Here is a 21,593-nt window from a genome sequence, read left to right as displayed (position 1 = left end):
CAGCAGGTGGTGGCAGAAACGCTGCTCTGAGTTTTTGACTTGTTGGAAGCAGAAAACAGTCTTTGAGGGTCTGAGTGTTGGCTGGGCAGAGCTGCATCGCCCTCCTGCAGCTGCACAGCTCTGAGCATCTCTGTGCTCTCCTTCCTGTGGGCCTGGTTGTGCTCTGCAGCCGTGCTGTGCTGAAAGTCAGAATTGAAACCGAAAAACGCTTCACTCTCGTCTGTTTTCGTCTTCTAGTTCCTCACACTTGCCTGAGTGCCATGCCTGGGCCTTGATGCTTCTGGGAACAGCTGTTGAAAATGGCAGAGAGAGCTGGGAATGAAGAAGCAGTTCACCTAAGCAGCTTCCATAGCCACAGAGGGAAAGGTGAGCATTGATCTGTGTGTACTTCCCAAAGTCACAGTTGTACAGCTCTGCTAGCAGCAGGAATAATAGATATTAAATGTGCAGGGGTGTTGTTAATAGAAAACTGCTAGTGATCTGTCTCCTCTTGCCACACCCTGCTGTTTTATTTAAGTTTCTATAGATACTTGCAAAGCCTCTCAATTTATGCTGGCATGCAAAATGTTTGGCTTTTGCCTCTCTGGTGTTGCCCTGCCTTAAGGCAGTGTTGACTCCTTGGCTGTGCAGAGGAGCTCCAGCAGATCTGAGGGGCTTGTGGTGTTCCACCCTTTAACAATTTGGTAGGAAAGAGGTGAGATTTCAGATCTGCACTTTGAGTGAAGTTCAGAACAGCTCTTTCTCAGTATGTCTGAAAGGTGAGGTGGTTATGTATTGATTTACTGCAGAGTTACAGGAGTGTAAACCAAAGCACTGTGTCAAGTCATAGGGAAAGCATGGGTGTGTCCTGCTCAGGCAGTGCAGAAACCCTTTGCTTCTGGCTGGTGCTTCCCTCCCTGGTTCCAGCAGCTTTGCTCAGTGGCATCTTTACACTTGTGACAAACCTTGAGGGCTGTCATCTAGTAGCAGGATATCATCTGCACTCTCAGTCAGGAGCCCTATCTCAGGTTCTCATACGGTGCTCCCACAAAGTCACTCTTTCAGAAGATGTCACATTGCACACGGAACCTTATCTGTCCTCTGGAATGTACTGCACACTAATAAAAGAAAATGTGTAGTGCCTGAGATACTGAAAGTTCAGGGTATCTCTCTAAAAATTATTCTGTACATGAATTACTGGGATCAGTTTTTGCAGCAGCTTGACTCGTGCTTAGGATGGAAGAATCTCTGCATAGAAGCATTTCAGGCATATGGCATTGTGATCTCTTGACCTATAGTTTTTTTGCAAGGCTTTGCTCTGAGGATCATAGGAGTGGCTGTGACCTCAAAGTGCTTTTTTCTTGTTGCTGCAATGCAAATGTGAGGATTGCTTTTGCAGGCGTTTTGGTAATTTGCAAGCAGCTAACACGACTTACCTTGCTACAGACCGAATAAACCGCAGGGATGAAGGTCTTATCACGATATCAGATTCCTCGGATGAAGAATTACCTTTGCAGGAAACACCAGCAGAGCAGCAGCGTGAGGATGATGATGATGATGATGTGGTCATCTTGGCAGAGGTAATTTGTCATTTTTGTATGTGTTGCTGCTTTATTCATAGCCTTTCTAACCGACTCACGTACAGATACCTAATGTGCTCCTGTGGGAGTCCTGCCTAGTTAAAGTGGCTTCACTGGGATCTCTGAAATGAGTGTTGATATGAGAACATTTTGCTGGGTTTGAGTTTTTTAATCATGTTTTGGGCACAAGAGAGGAGAACTAGATTGTTAACAGCATAGTACTTGAAGTTCTGCTTAACTTTTGGAAACTAGAGCCTCCTTAATCCAGAAAGGTAGGCAGAGAAGTGAATTTGTTCCTTAGAATGCAGGTGTTCAAAACCCGCACCTGGCTTAATCTTGTGTCCTTCAGCTATGCAGTTCAGAGCACATCCCACTTTTCTGTTGAAGTAACTAGAGGCATTGAGGAAGTGGGTTGCAAAGACACTTTTCTGTTTCTTACTTGAAAAAAGCGGCAAAGAATCTTCAAACAAATCTTCAAACTCGTACTTGTATTCAGCAGTCTTAGCTTGCCAGAGGCAGGAGCAAGGCCAGAGATGAACGTTTTGAGCTTCAGTTCCTGCTGCCTCTATAAACGATTTGCTGAGGAGCAAACATGCCATCGGTTAGCTTTTACTTCTCAGACCATCTGGGAATGAAGTGGGGATTGGAGTGACCTCTGGGAATTATTCCAGTGCTGAAAGTCCCATGTATCTTCAGTTCTGCTGACTGTTCTCTTATAACTAGTGCACCCTTAGCACCTGGGGACAGACCATAGAGTGCAGTGAAACAAAGATACCTGGGTGGTAGTTCTATGCTTTATTACACTCGCTGCTAAACTGGCTTTTCATCTGTTTCCCATCAGAAATCTGGTGAGATGCAAAAGATCATTTGGAACAAGGATTCTGATGAGTAGAAAATCTACTTATTCTCCTCTGTCTTCTTTTTAGACCTCCAAGCATCAGCAGCTCGTGCGTCCCAACGTCATCAGACCTGCTGCTCAGTGGCAGGGTGCAAACGCTGTGGGAGAAGGAGGATCTAAAAACGCTGTAGGGCCTTTGGGGAGCATGTGTGTGCAGGATGAGGTCTCAGCTCTGCTGTGCCAGAAAGACCACGCGGTGCAGAGCAGTGCTGGACCAAGCAAGGAGGAGAGTGTGAACTTTGCCTTGCAGCAGCCTGGACCTCCTGAGCTGAATGGCCCCAGGTCTGAACTTACGAGTGACCCTGAGCCTGGCCTGAGTTTGTTTCCAGCAATAATAAGTCCGCAGCTTGTTAACAGGGAGTTTGTTAGTCTGGGGAAAGCAGACTTTCCACCACCACAAGGGGAAAAGGTGGAAGCCCAGGGCTGGCAAGAGGAGGACTTAAAGCCAGAGCTCTCGCAGAACACTGATGGAACAGCTGCTGCAGCCACCACAGAGCAGGAGATCCAGGACAGCAGCCCGCCGGGTCCCCCCTGCCTCCAGCCGCTGGACACGGAGCCGCGCGCTGTGCTCAATGGCTGTGCTCCACAGCAGGGGCAGCCCGAGGCAGGCTCTGCATCTCTGAGGGCCTATGGAGAGGAGGCTCCAGGGCCGGCCTTTCCCAGGCCGGAGCCACAGCAGGATGGCATTCCGGGTCCTGCTTCACCACAGCCAGCACATCCACCAGAGGAGACGAGGGGACAGCAGGCGACAGACAACGAGCGGCCCGGCCCGGCCTTCCCGGCACAGGGCTCGCATGAACTCGGATCTAGCAGTGTGCCAGAACAAGGGGCTGCCGGGCAGGAGGACCAGGACTTCACTGCCCTGCTCATCAGAGAGACAGTAAGTCGTCCCCATTTTGCATTCGTGTTGTTTTCAGATGGTTTTTTCAAGGTGTGCAGTGTTGCATGTGCTCAGAGCACAACTCCTGCTTGCTTCAGCTGCAAATCCTCCTCGCTTTGGCTGAGGCTCAGCGACGCACAACGTGAGTGTGCAGTGAGCAGTCTTGGAAAACTTTGGTTTAAAGAGATTAACCCCATTGCTGTGGCAGCAGTGATGAATGGATGTGAATCCCGATGGTGTTTGCTTTGGGGTGGGTTGTTGGTTGGCCAGGAAAATGGAGCAGAACTGTATGGAGTGTGTTGGGGTGCAATGAGGCAAAGTAACACAGGTCCATTCTCCGTATGGTTTGTTACTTGGGTGGCATGGTGAGCATTACAAAAACAGCAGGAAGCAATGCTTGGTGATGCTTCACATCTGGTGGTTCCCCTCTTCTCTGGTATACAGTCATCCCACTGCCTGCTAGGGAGAAAGGCTCTCTTTTGGTACTTTATGGATTTTTTTTTTAATGTTTTTTGTAATTTCTTATCTTTTACAAATCTGTTGCATCTTACTGTATGTTAATTTTGTCTTGGGAAACCAAGATTGAGAAAATACTGTTATTCTCCAAGTGGCACAACCATCAACACTCACTTTTCAGGGTAAGACCTTGGTGACTGCTGACCTGCTTTAAGAGATGGATGAGTACATAGTGTTACATTGTTCAGGTTGCTTGACAACCCTAACCAGCTCAGTTTTGCAAAGACAAGTACCCTCTGGTGCAACCAATTGCAATACCCACATGGAAACCCAATGAGAGAGCACTAAAGGGCTCTTGGCTACATGGCTACTGCCAGTAAAGGTTTGTTGTCTGCTCTGCTCTCGTCGAGAGTCTGTGTATTGTTTCATTGCCCTCTTGCTTTGGAATGTATTCCAGCACACAAGGTCAAAACCCTTTATCTTCCATCTGGGGGGTATGTATTAACTTTGCTCATGTTGTGGTTTGTACCCGTGTGCCTCTCCTCTTTCCATCCACCCTGAATCACTCGTAAGGCCAGGCACTCACAGCCACTCACACCACTACCCATGCTCTCATAAAAATAGCTGTTAGTTATCCTGTGGAGCCAGGAGAATCAGCAGCTTGCAATATCCAGGCTGTGTGAATATAATCAGTCTCTTGGATCCCATTTTAGCCCTCATTTCGGGAGCATGCTAGATAACTACCATACATTTATCTCTATCTTTGGTGCTGTTGCAAGGTTGTGCTATGCAGCTCCTAATACCTGTATAACCCTTAGCTTTTCCTACTATAGGAAGCGAGATTTCCAGATGTGAGGAAGGAATATATTGAAGAGCTAATCAGCTTCAAGGACTGCTATGACTTAAACGTGTAAGTATGGTCAGAGAGCTGGAGGATACCATAAAGCAGCTTGGCTGCAGTCACACTTCCATTTCCTTCCTGCTAATAATGCTGTTGAGTGTATCCAGGCTGGGAGTCAGCAGTATGCTGGTAGTGCCAAAAAGCATGGATTTCTTTTTTAAATGTGTAATAGAGCTATTATTAAAGCCTGTATGATTCTGACATCATGCTGTAGCTTCTCTGCTTTTTGAGATAATTTGCATGTTCTGTTAACCAGTTATTTGAAGATTTAAAGCTATTACATATCATCTCCTCCTGTTACCAGACTTGTTAGAGATGAGTGTCAAGAATAGGGGTTGGCTTCTGTAGAACATAGCTTAGAGGTGAGTTGGTAAATTTTGAATTGTATGAATCAATTTCCTACTTAATTTTCTGCCTCTTCCTGCCTTCTTCCAGATAAAAACTGACATTAGTCTGGACTTCTTCATTTGATGCCATGGTGTTGGTTTTTATCCCCTTGAGTAGCAGTTGGTATCGTTTGAGTTCCTCTCAAACCACCTTTTGCAGATAAACACATTCGAGGACTAGTAGGATCTATTCCAGTGTCTGCTGATGGACAGATTTTGGTCAAATTGAGTAGAAATGCAAGGCAAGGAGAGAAGTAAAAGCAATGAGAAATCAGCCTGAGGTCTGCTGCTTAGCTGACTGTACCAGCAACTCCAGGCTCCTTGTTAAGAATCGTATTGGTATCTCTGAGAGTCACACTAGAGTCAAAAGACTAAAACAAGTCCTTTACCTTGTTGGTAAGTTACATCATCTCCCCACCCTGGTGAGTAAAGCTTTGCAGCTGAAGAGTGAGAGATTGTGTGTGTTGGCAGCAGGAAGCACAGGGGAAGGGCAGTGTGGGGTAAATGATGGCTGACGTTGGGTGGCCTCTCTCTCCTCTCTGTAACTCGCTGAAACACATTCAGTGTAGTTATTACATGACAAAAATGAAGAATAGGTGTTGGTTGCCATAGAATTCACTCTATCTTGTATGTGTTGTATTGTATTGCCTTCAGCATCAGATCCATAGTTAGTAATATTCAAGTATGTGAGGCTTACTGGATCTAAATGAGTGGCAAGGAGCTAAGCCCAATAAATGGAATCATCCTTAGATTTCTTATCCCTTTACCTGTGTTGTGAAATCATGCCTTGGGAAACACTGCTTGGTTAGGAAGTCATCAGGTTGCAACTCTTCTCCTTTTCTGGAAGTGCTCTCCCTGCAGCAGTGACACGTTGAGCACGAGAAGCTCTCAGGTGCCCGTGCTGTGCACTTGCACCCAGGAGTGGGTGGCTGTGTTGGAAACGCAGGAGGCACACAGCACTCATCCCTGGGGCAGTCGGGCCATTGAAGTTAAGGTGTGTGGCTGCAGGACCCTCTCAGGGATTGTGTGCCAAACCCGTTAGTGTATCCCGCGGGGATTTAGTGAAGCCTGGTGGAATTAAATCCCGGCTTCTGTAAGTCTTAATGCGTTCCTTCCCTTTTTGCTCCCGGAATGTCTTCTCTGCTATTGTGTGCTGCAGAACCAGGGAGATGAAAAGGTGCTTACAGGCTGCCCTGCAGGCTGCCCACAGTGTCTGCTCAGCGGCGCGTGGCGGACTTACTGGATGATAAAGATTTCTTCCCTATATTTTTATTCCTTTAACCAAACTGTCTTTTGAATTGTCACCGTGTCTTTTGTATTGGAACAAATGGGTCGTGGCACTGGGCAGCCTTGCTGGCAGGGGTTCTTTGATCTCCACGGCGTGTCAAGCTGAATCAGGCTCGAGGTATATAATAACTGGGGGTGGCTGGGTTTGGTCAGAGATGAGGCTTTTAGCTGGCTCTGTGTCCTGGGGTGCAGATATTACAGAGCAGTGCCGCAAGTGTGCGTGTGCTGGGACCCACTTAACTCATTGTCGGATGTTGAGGGTTCACATCTTTGAAAATCCCAAGCACCAAAAGGCAGGAGAGCTCAAATGCACTGTGCTGCAGCTGAGGCCCTGGTGTTTGAGCTCCTTGTGGTTTGTTTCACTGGATTAGAACAGTTATCTTTTACAAAAGCAGGGAGATGGAAGCTATTAAACTCTCAGTGCCAGGATGTTTTGTTGTTTTCCAGTAGGATGGTCTTCAAACTTCCAGCTGATGTGAAAGATGTGAGAGCTGCTCCCAGCTGGGTATCATCCATTCAGCTTTTGTGTGTGGAAGCCTTCAGCTTGGCCAGAGGCTCCTGGCTCAAGATGTCAATACCTGATTAAACAGAAAGCAATGCCTCTGCTTTGGATGTGTACGCAGGGCTGAAGAAATGGTGCCTTGATAGTGGGTTAATGCTGCGTGCCAGTTCAGATTTCCTTATGAGGGACTGATTTCTGACATTGGGAATGTAAACTAGCAGCAATTTTGTCTTTGCTGCAACCTAGCACCTTCTTATTCAAACAGTGTTATGAATGTTAATTGCTCCTTGTAGCTCTTTTCAGAATGATGATGTTCTGCAGCGGGGGGGAAACTGAGGACCAGTGTGAGTTCCCAGCCAAGAAGGGCTGAAGACAAGCAGGGGAGGCTCAGAGGCTCAGAGCCCCTTGGCAGGGCTGTCTGCAGTGGGTGTGGATCTCAGCAGTGGGGTATTCTGAAACCCTTTGTTGGAGAGTTTCCGGAGCTGAAATGCTCAGTTCAGCTAAATTCACCTGACAGAGTTACAATTGTTTGCAGCAGGACCTCAGGCACGCAGCAGTTTGTCTGGGATGTCATTTGCCAAATGTTATTTAGTGATCATTTTCTGAATGCTGCTCCCACTTACGGCAGTTTGCAGTGTAACCTGGGCAATGCCATTGTGATTTCAGGCTGTGTGACAATGAGAGCTGTGTTTGCAGTACGTATCTGATGTAAACAATTTTAAGCATGCTTCTGCCTCTGCCCTTATGGGAAAGTAGTTAAAGACTGAAGGCTTTAATTAAAATTTGATTCAATAATCTTCTGACCAGGAAGCCCTCAGCCTATTGCAGTTGTGATAGGGATTTGTGTGCTTGTTTTTCCATAGATTTGTGTGGCGTGGTGGATGTAAGCTGTCTCAGTTAATGCTGCTGTGCTGCAGTTGTTCCCTCTTGTGCAGTCCTCACAGTGTTGGTTTCCTCATAGCAGAACATGAGTACTCCTCCACTTGCAGTGGTGCAGGATGGAGTCACGTAGCCCGAGGAGGTGTTGCTCACATATGTGGCTGTGGGTGGGAGGCAAGCCTGATTTTCCCCGTGTGCAGCTTTATGTTGATGAGTAGCTGACCTGTACGAGCTTCATGTAGGCACATGGAATTGTTGAAAGACATCTATTTGCTTTCCCTTCTGCGCTCATGCAACTGATAATTCTTTGCTTAATTCTCAGTCATTTCTTTTCAGTCTGTTCCAGCCTGAGACCTCTCTTGGTTCTCACAGGGCAGGCTGTGGCTTGCCTGCCCAGCCTCTTCGTTAGAGGATGCTAACAATTGTACCAGTGAGGAATGAGCCTGAGCTCCCCAAACCTGAACTAACTATAGTTTTCTTTCCAGACTTTGTAACTTCCTTCTGGAAAACCCAGATTACCCAAAGAAGGAAGGCAGAATGGTTTTAAATCCCACCAGCAGCCTGCTTGCCAGCCAAGATGAGACAAAGGCAAGTGAGAATACCCTCATCTACAGCACACCTCCAGCCTGTCCAAGTGATCTTGGGGTGTGTGGTTCTGTGTTTACTTGCAGAGCTCCTTGTTGAGCCATGCTTTGTTAGGAGGCCTCTAGGTGCAATTCAGGTGGTGGTAAATAGTGGTGGCAAATATTGCAAGCAATAGTTGCTTGCAAGATGACTTCAAGGCTCTTCTGTTTTGCTGTTGCACAGCTGCCTCTTGTCTACTTTGTGCCATCAGCAGGCCCCTCGGGCTTCCCTGCCTGTCAGCCACCCACTGGCTGTGACATCTATTGTAGGAATTCTTGGTCGTTCTGCCACATGAAGTCCTTTGGCCTGAGGACTGCTTTGTGTGACCTTGACGCATTGCTTTTCAACCTCTTAAGTGCAAGCCTCCCTACTTGATGCACACAGTGGCTTTAAGCTACTTGTCTTGTGTCCTGCCAGGAGCACAGCATACACCTTCACGTCCACGCTGTCCTCCCAGCTGCTGCTTAGATGTGTGCTCAGAACAGGGTGCCACAGTTTGGGGAGGTCCTGCAGAAGGCCCCTATCCTGCAAGAATAGTTTGAGATGTGTGTGTATGTGTAGCAAGACTTTTTATATCCTCCCTCATCTTTTGCATTTCCTTCTTAGGTGCCTAAAGTGGACTACTTTGACTTCTCCAAGCTTGCCCCGCTCGATCAGCGGTGCTTTATTCAGGCAGCCGACCTTCTCATGGCAGATTTCAAGATGCTGAGCAGCCAAGACATTAAGTGGGCACTACATGAACTCAAGGGACACTATGCAATCACACGAAAGGTTCTCCTGTTTGAGTCTGTTTTCTTTCCCAGGGTTACCTGTGCTGCCTGTGGGGAGCAGTGTGATGTCTTTTAGCCTTACTGTGCCACTTGCTTCTCTGGATGTGTGGTTACGTGGGGTTTCTCCGTGGGTTTTTTGTTTTAATCATCCTCCTTTCCTTTCAAGAAGTCTTTGCTTAGTAGACTCTTGCAAAACTCATCAGCCAGATAGAATGCTGCAGGAAGCTTTTACTTTTCTGTAACGGAATAATTGATGAAATAATGGCTAGTTTATGATAAGTGATGCATTAAACTCAAAGGTACTCCTGTACTTTGCGGAAGTGGGGTGTAATTGCCAATAAAACCAAGACATTTAGCCAAGTCTTAAAACATTTAACTCAACTGCTGTTACTAGTTTGTAAGTGACAGCACGTAACTGAGGAGAAGGCCAAGCCTCGCTGCCCTATTTCTTACAATTATGACTTATGAAATGAATCATTAAATTCTTTGTAGAAGTTTTCACAGTAATGGAACTGCAAAGAAATTTGTTCTGGAATATCACCAGGCTAAATGTGAATATAGTTTCAAGCTTGTGACTGGATGTGTTTTTTGATACGCTTCTTTTGCTTGAGCTTCTCTCTCTACCCTTCCAGTACTTGACTACAGCTAAAACCACTGTTCCTCTTCATTTGATTGAGCACTGAGTACTTGAATTGAACAAAACCAGGTTCTAACTGTAGACCTTCAGAAAAGGAATTCAATTTAAAGAAAAAAAGATCAGCTCTGCGTCAATGTGGACAGCAGCTGTATTAGTGTTAATAGCTGAGGCAGTGCAAGGTAGCATTCAGCTCTGCCTGGTGGCTACGTTGTTGTGATGGAATGATTGCTTTATGAGTACATAAAGCAGCAAAGTGGACAAAGGGAAGAGATCTGTGTGGTGCCTGGCTTTCCTGTTTTAGTTCAGTCCTGTGCACTGTTTGTACAGTGCTTTGATTTGAGCTGTGTGCTTCTGCTTTCTCATGGAGAACAGAAGGGACTTAAATCTGCATTGTTGGATTTTTTTTTTGTTTTGTTTTCAGGCCTTTTCAGATGCCATAAAAAAATGGCAGGAGCTGTCTCCGGAAACCAGTGGGAAACGAAAAAGGAGAAAAGAAATGAATCAGTATTCATATATAGATTTCAAATTTGAGCAAGGTAAATAACAAGCAGTGTGCATTGTGCTCTCTGCATGATTATTGTAAGCAGAACTGGCTTACGCTAGAAAGGACCGTCCTTGAAAGGGGATATGTTCCCAAAACAGCAATGCTTCTGTCGCTGTCTGCTATCTGTTTTGGAATGCTCTTCATTAGTACATCTGCTTGGTACAGTGGTGCCGGAGGTTTTGAAGTTGTGTAGCTGGAGGTGTGTAGAGGAGGAAGGATTTGAGCTTTGTTCTTGCTGCTCCGTCCTGCATCACGGTGTCTGTAACTCTGCTTTAGGGGATGTGAAGATTGAGAAGCGGATGTTCTTTCTGGAGAATAAGAGGCGGCACTGGAGGTCCTATGACAGGCTCTCACTTCTCCCACCCGTGCTACTGGAGCAGGAATTCTATGAGCAAAAAGTTAAAGAGATGGCAGAGGTGAGTGGTAGGAAGTGCTTTGGCTTGATTGCTGCAGAGCCCTTTATCCTGAATGTGGAAATTTGCCTCTGACTGAAACTCAAACACTGAACAGAACTTTGAGTAACTCACTACATTAACCTCTCTGCTGCCAGGCCCGAGGCAGTCTGCTCGTTCACTGCCTTGCAGAGCTTGGCACTCCAGGCTCCAGAACATCTCCCTTGCTGAGGTCCGTGTCTTTCAAAGCAGAACCCTGCAATACCTGCTGCTGTGTTGTCTTCTGCAGAGAATTCACCCTTCTGCACATACAGTCCTTTCTGAAGTAGCTTCTTAAAGATCAGCTTCTCCTAAGCAGATGGTTTGTGCCTCCTTTTAAAAACAATGATGATGTTCCTTGGGGCTTCTGCTGGAGCGGCCCATCGAGTTGATCTCTGCCCATAGGAGCACGAAGGGGCAGCCCCTCATAATGTAGAATTTGGTTCTTTGTTCTTGCCGCCTTTGCCTTCCCCCCATCTGTTTTAGCTGAATCATAAATATCTTAATGGACTGGAGGGATGGGCTGAGTGATGTTGTGAGCAGGCAGTGTGCCTTTTGTGGTGGGCTGTAAATCTTGAGATAATGTAAATGGGTGTAGAGGCTGGAAAACTGCTTTATCTATTCTGTAAATAAAGATGCACATCTCTTTTACAGCATGCTGACTTTCTCCTTGCTCTGCAGATGAATGAGGAACAGTATCAGAAGGTCAGTATATCCAGCGTGATCCCTTGAGGTCTGCTCATGCATAGGTGCTGTTTTGCACACAGCACTTCGGAATTTCCTGGCTCCTGGAAGGGAGGACTGGCTGCATTTGCACTGTGCTGCTTTTGCTGAGTTGGCAAAGCCAGCGTAGTGTGTGTTGGCTGGCTTTTGGAGGAGGTAGACGAGCTGAGTCCAGCAAGACAGTATTGATGCACATAATGATCTGCAGTAATTCAGTCAGCTACTGCTTGTATCTTTACTGGCCAGAACAAACACTGCAATAGAATAGCACCAGGCTTGCTCTTGCTACTGATGTTAGGCTGTTTGAGACTTTGAAGCAGATTTGCTGTTGTTCTTGGAGCTCTGCCAGCAGAAAGGCCTTTCTCTTTTGCAGAGTGGGCTCTTTAAAAACCTGAAAATGGGACTTCTCCTTTTTGATGGAGAAAAGTTTAAGATAGGTTCAGTTGCTTTGGATTGCTTTTTCTTTCGCAATTCCTGCTTCTCTTCAGACTTCACAGAAGATCTGGACGTTTGAGTAAGTGGACATACGTTCACAACTGTGGTGAGGAGGCCAAGGCAGGGTATCTGCAGACAGCTGGGTGACTGCTCCTTTAGAGGGCAACAGATTTGAAGCTTGCTTTTCCCCATGCGAATGGCGTGTACTCTGTTGCTTCTCTGCAATCACAGCTTCCCCAGCTCAAGATGCTTGTATGCCTGTGAGCTAAGAATTACTAAAACACCATGTGTTCTCTGGCTTTTTGGAATCTGCCAAACCGGACGTGTAGGTATTAAGTTACTTGAAACCGAGTTTCTGGTTTTGCTTAGTGGATTCTGACCACTGAGCAGGATATCTGATGGAATGGTGTGTAACTATGGCTCCTTGTAATTAATGTTGTCATTGTTTGTAGCTTGCAGTTGTATGTACTCGCATCACGGGGTGTTTATTTGCAGCAGTGTGTTGGTATGTTGCTATAGCTATTGATTCCTATTTATTTCTTGCTGTTGCTAATGTTTCTGTTGTGTTGCAGGATGGTCAGATGATAGAGTGTCGCTGCTGTTATGGGGAGTTTGCTTTTGAAGAGCTAACTCAGTGTGCAGATGGTCACTTGTTCTGCAAGGAGTGCCTAATTAAATATGCTCAGGAGGCAGTCTTTGGCTCTGGGAAGGTAAGAATTTCCCAACTGGACAAAGGGAAAATGGATAAATTGCTGTTTGGTGATCACATTGCTGTTTGCATAGTTCTGTAGCTTAAACCAGATGTAGCCACACTTCCTGAGAAGTGTTTGATCGGAACTGTCTTGAAATGCCAATCCAATGAGTCAACCTCAGCATTAACAACTTTTCCAATGGGATTTGGGTTGTAAGGTTTTAGTTTGTTGACCTCCATCTTGTGTGCTTCATGCTGAACAAATTGAAATGGATTGTTAGGAGAACTTTCTACAGCATTCATAGTAACAATAACTTGAACTCATCTGGTTCTGATTCACTACTTAATGAAGCAGTGGTATCTGCACAATGTGGTGTCATCTCTGACTTGGCCAGTCCCTTCCTAGCTGAAAGTACTTGTCCTTCATCACTTCCTTGTGACCCCAGCTTAATCTGGGGGCTGTTTCCTCAGTGGTACTACCAACTACAGTGTCACTTACGAATGCTGCTGTTCCTGGGACAGTTACCAGAGTTGGTCCAGAGTTAGTAAGGGAGCAGTTAGCAGTATCCTGATGCCCAGCTGAGCTGTATGTGAATTATTACCTGCTCTGAAGTGTACATGCTCATTTGTGCTGGGTGTAATAATTGGACTGTTGGGTACTTTGGTACTCTGGGATCATATGTGAACATAGCTGTATTTTCTATGACCGTATTGCCAAGAATGTAAGCTGTTGGTCACAAACGTGCAGAAATAACAGGCTGCCTTGAGGTCACGGTGGATTTGGTGCTTGTGGACTGTGATCCAACCTATCAGCAAGCATCTGTATGTCCAATACATGTTTTGAGTTCTGATCTGTTTGATGAGCCAGCCATGTTCTTACCATAGTAAGCTTGCTCTCTGGCAGTCACTTGCTGATTAAAGCTCTGTTATCTCCACGCACGGCTCTGCTCTGGTTTATGTGGGATGTTCCCACAAAACTGACTGGTTTGACACTAGCATCATACTGAGACTGAGCTCTTTTCCACCCGCAGTCAGAGCTCAGCTGCATGGAAGGCAGTTGCACGTGTTCGTTCCCCACCAGTGAGCTGGAGAAGGTGCTTCCAGAAACCATCCTGTGTAAATACTACGAGCGGAAAGCCGAGGAGGAGGTGGCTGCTGCCTGTGCAGATGAGCTTGTCAGGTCAGTGCCCAGTGCAAGGTGCAAACTGATCTAACTGTTGTTAGGCTCCCCAAAATGTTAGGCTCTCCAAACTCCTAAATGTGTGTCAGCAATGGAATAGAGCTGCATTCCTATTTCAGGCTTCTGCCTGCCAGGCTGTTTGTACTCAGGTTGGCCTGCCTTTGACTGGGAGCAGATTAAAACTCAATACAGCTGTCTCCCTTAAGACTCGCTTGCAAACTCTTTGCTGATCCTCTCTATTATACAGTCTAAAGTAGCGCTGAGTATATGACATTTTGATTGCAAACAGGGAAGTGATCGAAGAAATATGAGGAAAAGGACAGCAGTCAGCATATCCTTGCAGCAGGCATTTGCTTGGCAGCACTGTTAAGCACCACAGAGCTTTTTGACTAAATCCACTGTTGGCACTGTGCATTAATAGCCTCTTATTTTGGGCTGCAGGTGTCCCTTCTGTAACTTCCCAGCTCTACTGGACAACGATGTGAAGAGGTTCAGCTGCCCAAATCCCCGCTGCAGAAAGGTAATTGAGTGACATTTGCCACTGGGTCTCTTCTGGAGTGCTTGGTGCAGAGCTGAGCACAGCTTGCACTTTGCAGCCTCCGCTGAGCTGATGGTCTCGTGTGGCTGCATGGAGCAGCAGTCAAGGTATTTGTTGGATCCTGCTGATGTTCTGTGCGTCTGGAGAGATGTATTCAGAGTTCTGTTGATACAGACAACAGAATCCCTTTCATGTGGCAGGCTTGAAAGATGTTGGCTACAAAAGCTTCTACAAAGCCTTAGGATGCTGTCTTGCGTATACAGAAATGTTTTAAGTGAGCAGGGAGCCAGGTGTTTGAAAGGCAAATCGTAATCCTTTGTCTAATGAAACTTCTGGAGAATGAGCTGAAACAAGCCTATACAAACTATCCTTAACATCTTACCTTTTTCTTTTATGCTGTCACTTGAATACAGGTTTGATTGGAAGGGTCAGAAACTTGTCTGAATAAGTCCATTCAAAGAGCAGAAAATCTTTGTGCTCTTCCCAAACTTGCTAATAGCCATAAAAGAAGAATCATGGGCTCCAGTGGGGGAAAACTGGCTGCTGTGCTTCTGCACTGTCTGTTCTGGGGAAAAATAAAAGTGTAAAAACTGCTTCTCAGGTTCCTCAACGTAAGCAGAGCCCTGCACACATCTGGTGACCAGTGCACTATTGGTGTTTGTCACAAAGCTACAAGGCAATGTGTGTGCTGTTAACCACTACACTTAATTCACATGCTGTGTTCACAGAGCTGCATACTTCTGCAGCAGCGTTTGTGGGTGCTTTGGACTTAGGCATGTAGCTGTTGTAGTGTTGGGCTCTTGTAAGCAGTATGGCCATTTGCCTGCGCTGGAAAGCAAGAGAAAGTCAAATTCTGTTGTCTGTAGAGACTGAAGTTGCTAGCAGTGAAGTTTGCTTTTTCGAGGGGGGGAAGAATGCTGTTTAGTGTTACACAAATCCATCTCAGGTCTCTGATACCCAGGTTTGTTTTGCTGGTGCCCACCTCCACTGTTTGGGAAGAAAGGCAGGAGGAGCTGTGCAGGGCACTAGGTGGCACTGTCGATTCGTGTTCAAATCAGCTTTTTTTTTGTTTTGTTTTGTTTTAAATCTGTTTTTGCAAAACCCAAGCTGTTTTCAAAATGTGTGTGTGTCAGCAGCGCAGAGCGGAATTCAGGCTCGAGAAACACAAACGTTCCAAATGTGCAAAAAAAAAAAAAAAAAGAATTTTTTTTTTTTCCCCTAAAATGTGTAGTGTGGCACAGAAACTGTGATAAGAGGTCGGTGCTGAAATGTTCCTTTCCTTCTGGTTTGCTGTTTCATTTCCTTCCTATGCTGGGAAGGATGCTGCTTGTCCATTCCCCTCCCCCTGCCCTGGGGTTGCAGCATTCCAGTGGGCTGGATTCCTGGTTTCCTGGACAGCTTGTGTTGATTCATTAGCTGAAAATCTGCTGAGTAGCTTAGAGTTCTTCTTAGAAGTCTGAACGACTTTAGGATTTGAAGGCGAGGATGAAGAATAGGGACAGCAGGATGTGGTGTTGTCTCGTAGCAACTTTGGTGATTCTTCTCATTCCCTGCTATCTTGTCTCTTTCCAGTATGAGGAATTTAAGCTAATGCTCTTGCTTGCAGGAAGCCGTTGCCTTTAGGGAGGAAAGGGCTAGATTATCCCTTTCCTCTATGGGAACTCTGCAGAGGCTGGAGAGGATGCATTGGCTTTACTAGCAGTGCCTCTGGCAGACTCTGGGGTGGTGATGACTGATCCTGGAAGGAGTCCCTCTCTGATTGGAAGGGCTACATTTGCACAGCTGAGCCTACAGCGAGGGGAGGTACAGAAAGCAAAAGGTCAAAAGGTGCTTCTGGAAACATCTAGGCTCTTACAGGGTGGGGAGAGGGGGACCTAGTGGCAGTCCTTTGTTGTATGATGGTGCTCCATCACCTGGATCCTTCATCTTGCTTGGAGAGTTTGTGTTCGTGCTCTGGCTTTCCTTTAAATCTTGCAATGGGGTATTTGGGCCAGATATGGATGCACTGTAAAAGAAGTGATGGAAGCCAGCTGGATGCACTCCTTCTGGCTGAACGCGGGTTGGGCTCAACAGAGGAAGGACTGTAGGCATACAGAGATTACTCCCTGTGCATCTCACCTACATCTCCTGTAGTCTGACCCACTGGCACCTTGCAGGGACCAGAACTCAGCTGTTAGAACCTCAGCCATGGGCAGAGCTGCCGGTCGCTGGCTGTAGCTGAGTGGGTGCCCATGGATGCATGCAGGTGAGTCCGTGCCATCTGCTGGGGCCACTGAGGCTCCTGCTGTGCCGAGGGAAGTTGGGTTCTTTCTGAGGTGGCCAGGGCTTGAATCTTAATATTGCTAACTGCAGGCTGGAGGAGAAGCTTAATTAGTCAAGGAGAGCTGTTGCCCCAGCTATGCCACGGATACAACCTACTGTGTGTTTGCTGTCTGAGCTGGGGTGGGAGGGAGGGAGGCAGCTGTCGCTCGGCAGGCTGACACGAGGGCCTGTTGGAGCTTTGAGGTTTCGCTCAGTGCCCCTCTGTTCCCAGAAGGGCTTTGTGCACTGAGCAGGTTCCCGGCAGCAGCAGGCTTGCTGGCCAGCTTGGTCAGCCTCCATCTTACCCTGAATTTCTCATTGCTAACCATGCGTGTTTCTCCTCCCTGCATTCCGACGTAGCAAAGCTGGCAGTTGGGTAAAACCACGGAAGACACGAGTTGCCTGCTGACTTCTGAAGCGCTGGGAAGTGAGCGTGCACTTCTGCACATTGGGAAAAGTTCTGTTTCCCACCAGAAAAGGAAATCCTTTACTTCTGCTTTGTCTCCCTCCTCCCAAGATCCTGCATTGTTCAGGAAGACAAAGCTTTTGTTCCCAGTTGCTCGCTGCCATCCCAGTGCAGTGCTGTGGCCTGGGAAGGGCTCTCCCCTCTTTGCAGTCTCAGCACAAAGCACTGCAGGGCTTTCAGCCAGCCTAGATGGAGAGGTGAGAGCTGCTGTTGCCATGGAAATTGTGTGTGCATGAAGCAGTGCTGGCCCTCTGGGTGCTGGAGAGCTCAAAACCCAATGCTGAAACCTACAGCCGCATCACAAGGGTTTGCATTTCCAGCGCTTTTCCTTAAAACTCCTTTGTGTGCCTTAGGATTTTTGCTAATTTGAACCGAGTTGTCTGCTGACTGGATGCAAAGAGGCAATTACACATGGCTGCAGAGTGTTAAATTGCATTGCTCTGGGATGGGGCAGCTGCCTCTCCTGTTCTTAGGGCTCTCTGCGCTGCATCCTACTAATGAGGCTGTGCTCAGGGAATGAGTTTGCCTGCTGGGTGTCCCAACTGCTGTGCTGGAGAAGTGGGTGACAGTGCACCTGTGGGATGGATCCATGCCATCAGCTCTGTGTCTCTGGCTGGGGCTCTCTGAGCACAGCGGTCTTTGTGTGCGCTTTTAATTTGCAGAACAGAGGGGTGATGTTTTAAGGACTTCTTTTCAAGCTGCTGGTATTTCTCAGGATTGATTGTAAGGTGCTGGCTAGGAGCAAATGCACCCAGCTGCTCTTCACCTTCATTTTCTGCTGGGAGTGAGACAGGTTTAAGCTTGTATGGAGCTCTGCCTAGCAAGCTGTGTCTGAGCATGGCTTTTCTTAGCAGGGTGCTAACGCTGCATCCGCAGCCCATGCTAATAAGTCACATTGTATGGTTCACAGTGACTTCAGTGAAAGCAGCATTTCTTGCTGAAATAAGAAATCACGGCAAACCAGATCTAAGGTTACAGAAGCAGCTAATGGGATATGCTATAGGCTCTGTGATCTCTCTACCTGTTGCAAGAATGGGGCACGCAGCTGTGCCTCATCCAGAGGCACAAAACAAGGCAACCCCTGCCACCTAGGACCCAGCTACAGGTGTGTTATGGGGGAACTGAGCTTGTCCCAAATGCCTCAGAGTAGGATTTGCATATGGAGAATTACTTGGTTCTCCTTGCTTTGCAGCATGTTTTCCCAGCTGTTAGGAGTCTGCTGTCTCATTCCGCTTCCTGACAGCACTGCAAACATTTCGGAGGCCCCCTGGTCCTGTCTCACTCTCTGTTCAGCCATTCTGATCACTACTCTCTGTAGTGCCTGGTTGTTTGGATTTGCTTGTTGCTGATGGCTTAGCCCTGCAGCTTTAGTGGAGAGCAGAGCTGACGGATGGCATTTGTTTATGGCAAACCTCTGTCACTTCTTCCTGGTGGCGATGACCTTAGGGCCATCTCCTGTGTTTAAGTTCCCCTCCTCCCCTGTCTGTGTGAATGTGGTTCAGCAGAATTTGTGGGGATGGGGAAGAAATGGAAGTTACTGGTGGGATTTGGGAATGGAGCGCTCACGCCTGTGTGCCTTTGCCTGGAAGCCCACCCCCAACTTGTGTGATCCGGCAGAAGGCTCAGGGCTCTTCCATCCTCCCCCTCAGCTCCGCATGCCTGGAAACCCACAGCTCTGCAGCTCCCAGCTTTCTCCTCCAGCTCAGCGCCTCTGCTGCGCCCTTTTTAAATGAGCGCCGCGCATGGGAACGCGCTCTGCTCGCTCACTGCCAAAACCACAACAAATGGCAACTTTCCGTCTGTCATCTCGGCTCGGAGGCACTCGTGGCTGGGCAGGCGATTCATTTTTCTTCCATAAAAGGGCATTGAAAGCCATCAGCAGGAGCCCTGCGCTGCGGCAGGGCGAGCGGCGATGCTATCGGCGGCAGTGCTGCGGTGGGAGCGCCCGTCATCTCCGTATCTCTTCCCAAAGGGATGGGCAAGAGGGAGAGACTGAGGCCGGAGGTGATTAAGGGTGCTGAGGTGATTGCAGGCGGCAGGTAACGCCCTGTCAGAGCTCATTGCCAAGTCCTAAAGGGAGGCAGATAACAGGAGGGTGCTCCTGATGCAGCAAAGCCTTAAAAGTACAGTCCCACTCAGGAAGTGTGCGCATGCCCAACCACGTGCTTCGTCCCATCGGGGTGTGTAGGGTCAAAGTTGCACGGGGAGTGCTGAGAATCAGGAGATCTCCTCATCCCTAGCCTTGTGCTGGGCCATGCCCTTCCCTTGTAGGGGGCTGCAGGGGAAGCTGTGTGCTCAGGGCTCTTGCTGCTTCCCAGCACCAGTGGTGCGTGCCTGCTCGCTGCATTAGTAGCTGTCCCCTGCCCTAAAGGGAGCCTCTAGGGAAAGAAACAGCACTCAAGTTGTCTCCCAAACCCAAGACAGACCTTGCCTTGTCTGTATCCCTGCTACCATCCTTTGGGCTGCAGGTGCTGTGCCAGCAGCTCATCTGGAAGGTTCCACCATGGGAGCTCAGGTGCTGCTGCTTTTACAAGGTCAGGTCTGTTTATGCAGCAATATCTGGAAATGCTTCATGTGATAAATGGGTCTGACAGAGGAGAGGGCGAAGCCCCACTTGAAAGTGGACCTGAGGAAGAGGTCAGTGTAAATGGGGTATCTATTTCTTAAAGGAGACAAAGAAAAGAGCTGCTGAAAGCAAGAACTCAAAGTGGTCTCTTAAAAATAGACTGGGTAAGTCAGTGCAATTTCAAGCAACAAAGCTCACTCCTGTGCTTCATTTCTGCCTTATATAGCAATATCCATTCAGGGAAAAGGCAATTCTGCTGCTGTTTCCTGGCCAGTGAGTACCTCGTCCAGGTCCGTAAGAGGCACTGCTGTTCTCCTTTACAGCTTTGTCCGTTCTCCAAGGAAAGGGCCAGAGGTAGCAGGCTGGACTTGACTTTGTGTAGGTTGGGAACTTCAGCTGGGCTGTATAATGGTACCTGGCAGCATCTCACCCCTCTCCCACGGCCCTGTTTGCCCCTCGTTTAGGTGAGAATATGGCAGATGTCAAGCTGTCCCATGGCCGACCAGCTGGGGCTGCCCCCACCTGCAGGCTGTGCTGGGCAGAGCAGGGCCCAGGGAGCCACTGCCAGAGCTGTGAACTTGGCCTTTTCCTCCTGGTTCCTTTGAAAGAGAAAGGGAGGTCGGCACAAAGCGGAGCAACAAGAAGAGAGGGAGTAATGCAAGAGGATCACTAACAGGGAGAAACCCTAAACCTCTGTGCGGAGCAGAGCGCTCAGGTTGCTCGGTTGGTTTGATTTTTAAGCAGTGAAGTAACCTGGCCTCTTGTGTCACAGCAGGTAGCAGTGGTGCTGAGCTGCCCTGGGTCTGCGGGGTCAGCTTAGGACAGGGCAATAGAATATCCCGAGTTGGAAGGGACCCACAAGGCTCATCAAGTCCATCTCCTGGGGAGGTGCCCTCCCCAGTGCCACTTACCAAAGCAGGGGTGAGTTTGGGGTGAGAACCTTCCCGGTGCTACCTGTGTTTGCAGAGCATCACAGTGGGGTCAGCATTTTGCTGCTGTGGTGGAAATGGAGGTTGGAGGAGATGGAAAAAGGCTGTTCTCAAAGCCAATTTAAAAACATTGTTCTGACCTTACTCGAAATGCTGCATCTTTCCTCTCTCTTTCCTCCCCCTCACATTCCTCTCATAGTAATCGCTGATCTCTAACCTCAGCTTCATCTGCCTCAGCTAACCACTAAAAACAGAAAAAGAAAAGAAATACCAATCCAATAGAAACAAGACTTTCTGCACACACCTTGTCCTTACTGCAGTGCTTCCAGGGCAGAGTAATCTTTGGAGGCCCGTGAGTCAGCAGCAGAGGTTTTGCATAGCTCCGTGGCAGGGTGGCTGAATGATTACCTCCTCCTTGGGGCCAGAGCACCCAGATGCCATAACCTGAGCTATGCAGCATGAGGAAATGTTTTGCTTCTCCTTTCTGTTTGCACATAAACAGGTTTCAGCAGATGACACAGTCATCAGACTTCCTGGGCTAGCGCAGTGCTGCTGCAGCTGATGTCCATTTTGGAGGCTGTCAATTGAGTTTGTTTCCTAATTTGGTCACAGCATGTTCAGGGCTGGCCTGCTTTCCTCTTTTTTCAAACACTGGTCCCTTTTATATCATTGTCGTGGAGGGGAAGCTGGCTGTGTCGGAGGACCTCCAGCCCTTCTCACTTCCTCCCTGCAGAGGAAGTGATACTTGAATGGGCTCTTTGACAAAGCCATGCAGCTCTGAAGCTGATCTTTTCAGCCTTTTCCTTCTTTGCCCCTCTTTCATGAGCTCATCCCAATAAGCCTGCTGGCATTCCATCCTCCTGGGCAGTCCTTTGAGCTGGAGGTCTGGGAAATAATTCTCTGAACTGAAAGAGTGAGCTGTGCTGGTGAGAAGTAATAACTGATGTACGTGGATGTGTGGGAATACGTGCTGGGAGAGCGATGCGAGTCCAGCCTCAGCTAATGGGAGC

General features: G+C 47.8%; 1 protein-coding gene across 10 annotated transcripts in view; it reads left to right on the top strand.

Moving 5' to 3' along the window:
- Positions 1 to 21,593, top strand: part of RNF216 (ring finger protein 216) — a 62,866-nt gene that overhangs the window by 7,805 nt on the left and 33,468 nt on the right. For all 10 annotated transcript variants that reach the window (XM_085237495.1, XM_085237494.1, XM_085237489.1 and 7 more), the window contains 12 exons: positions 238 to 366; positions 1,426 to 1,559; positions 2,486 to 3,337; positions 4,627 to 4,703; positions 8,234 to 8,336; positions 8,979 to 9,143; positions 10,201 to 10,315; positions 10,600 to 10,739; positions 11,409 to 11,459; positions 12,485 to 12,622; positions 13,635 to 13,783; positions 14,225 to 14,303. In XM_085237495.1, the coding sequence (XP_085093621.1) occupies positions 300 to 366; positions 1,426 to 1,559; positions 2,486 to 3,337; positions 4,627 to 4,703; positions 8,234 to 8,336; positions 8,979 to 9,143; positions 10,201 to 10,315; positions 10,600 to 10,739; positions 11,409 to 11,459; positions 12,485 to 12,622; positions 13,635 to 13,783; positions 14,225 to 14,303 (2,070 nt within the window). In that variant the 5' untranslated portion in view covers positions 238 to 299. The remainder of the gene's footprint in view (positions 1 to 237; positions 367 to 1,425; positions 1,560 to 2,485; positions 3,338 to 4,626; positions 4,704 to 8,233; positions 8,337 to 8,978; positions 9,144 to 10,200; positions 10,316 to 10,599; positions 10,740 to 11,408; positions 11,460 to 12,484; positions 12,623 to 13,634; positions 13,784 to 14,224; positions 14,304 to 21,593) is intronic.

The sequence above is a fragment of the Meleagris gallopavo genome, chromosome 16 (genome assembly GCF_905368555.1).
Source record: "Meleagris gallopavo chromosome 16, MGAL_WU_HG_1.1, whole genome shotgun sequence".
NCBI lineage: Eukaryota > Metazoa > Chordata > Aves > Galliformes > Phasianidae > Meleagris > Meleagris gallopavo.
Note: the sequence above shows the minus strand (reverse complement) of the source record. Positions and strands in the feature narration are given on the sequence as shown.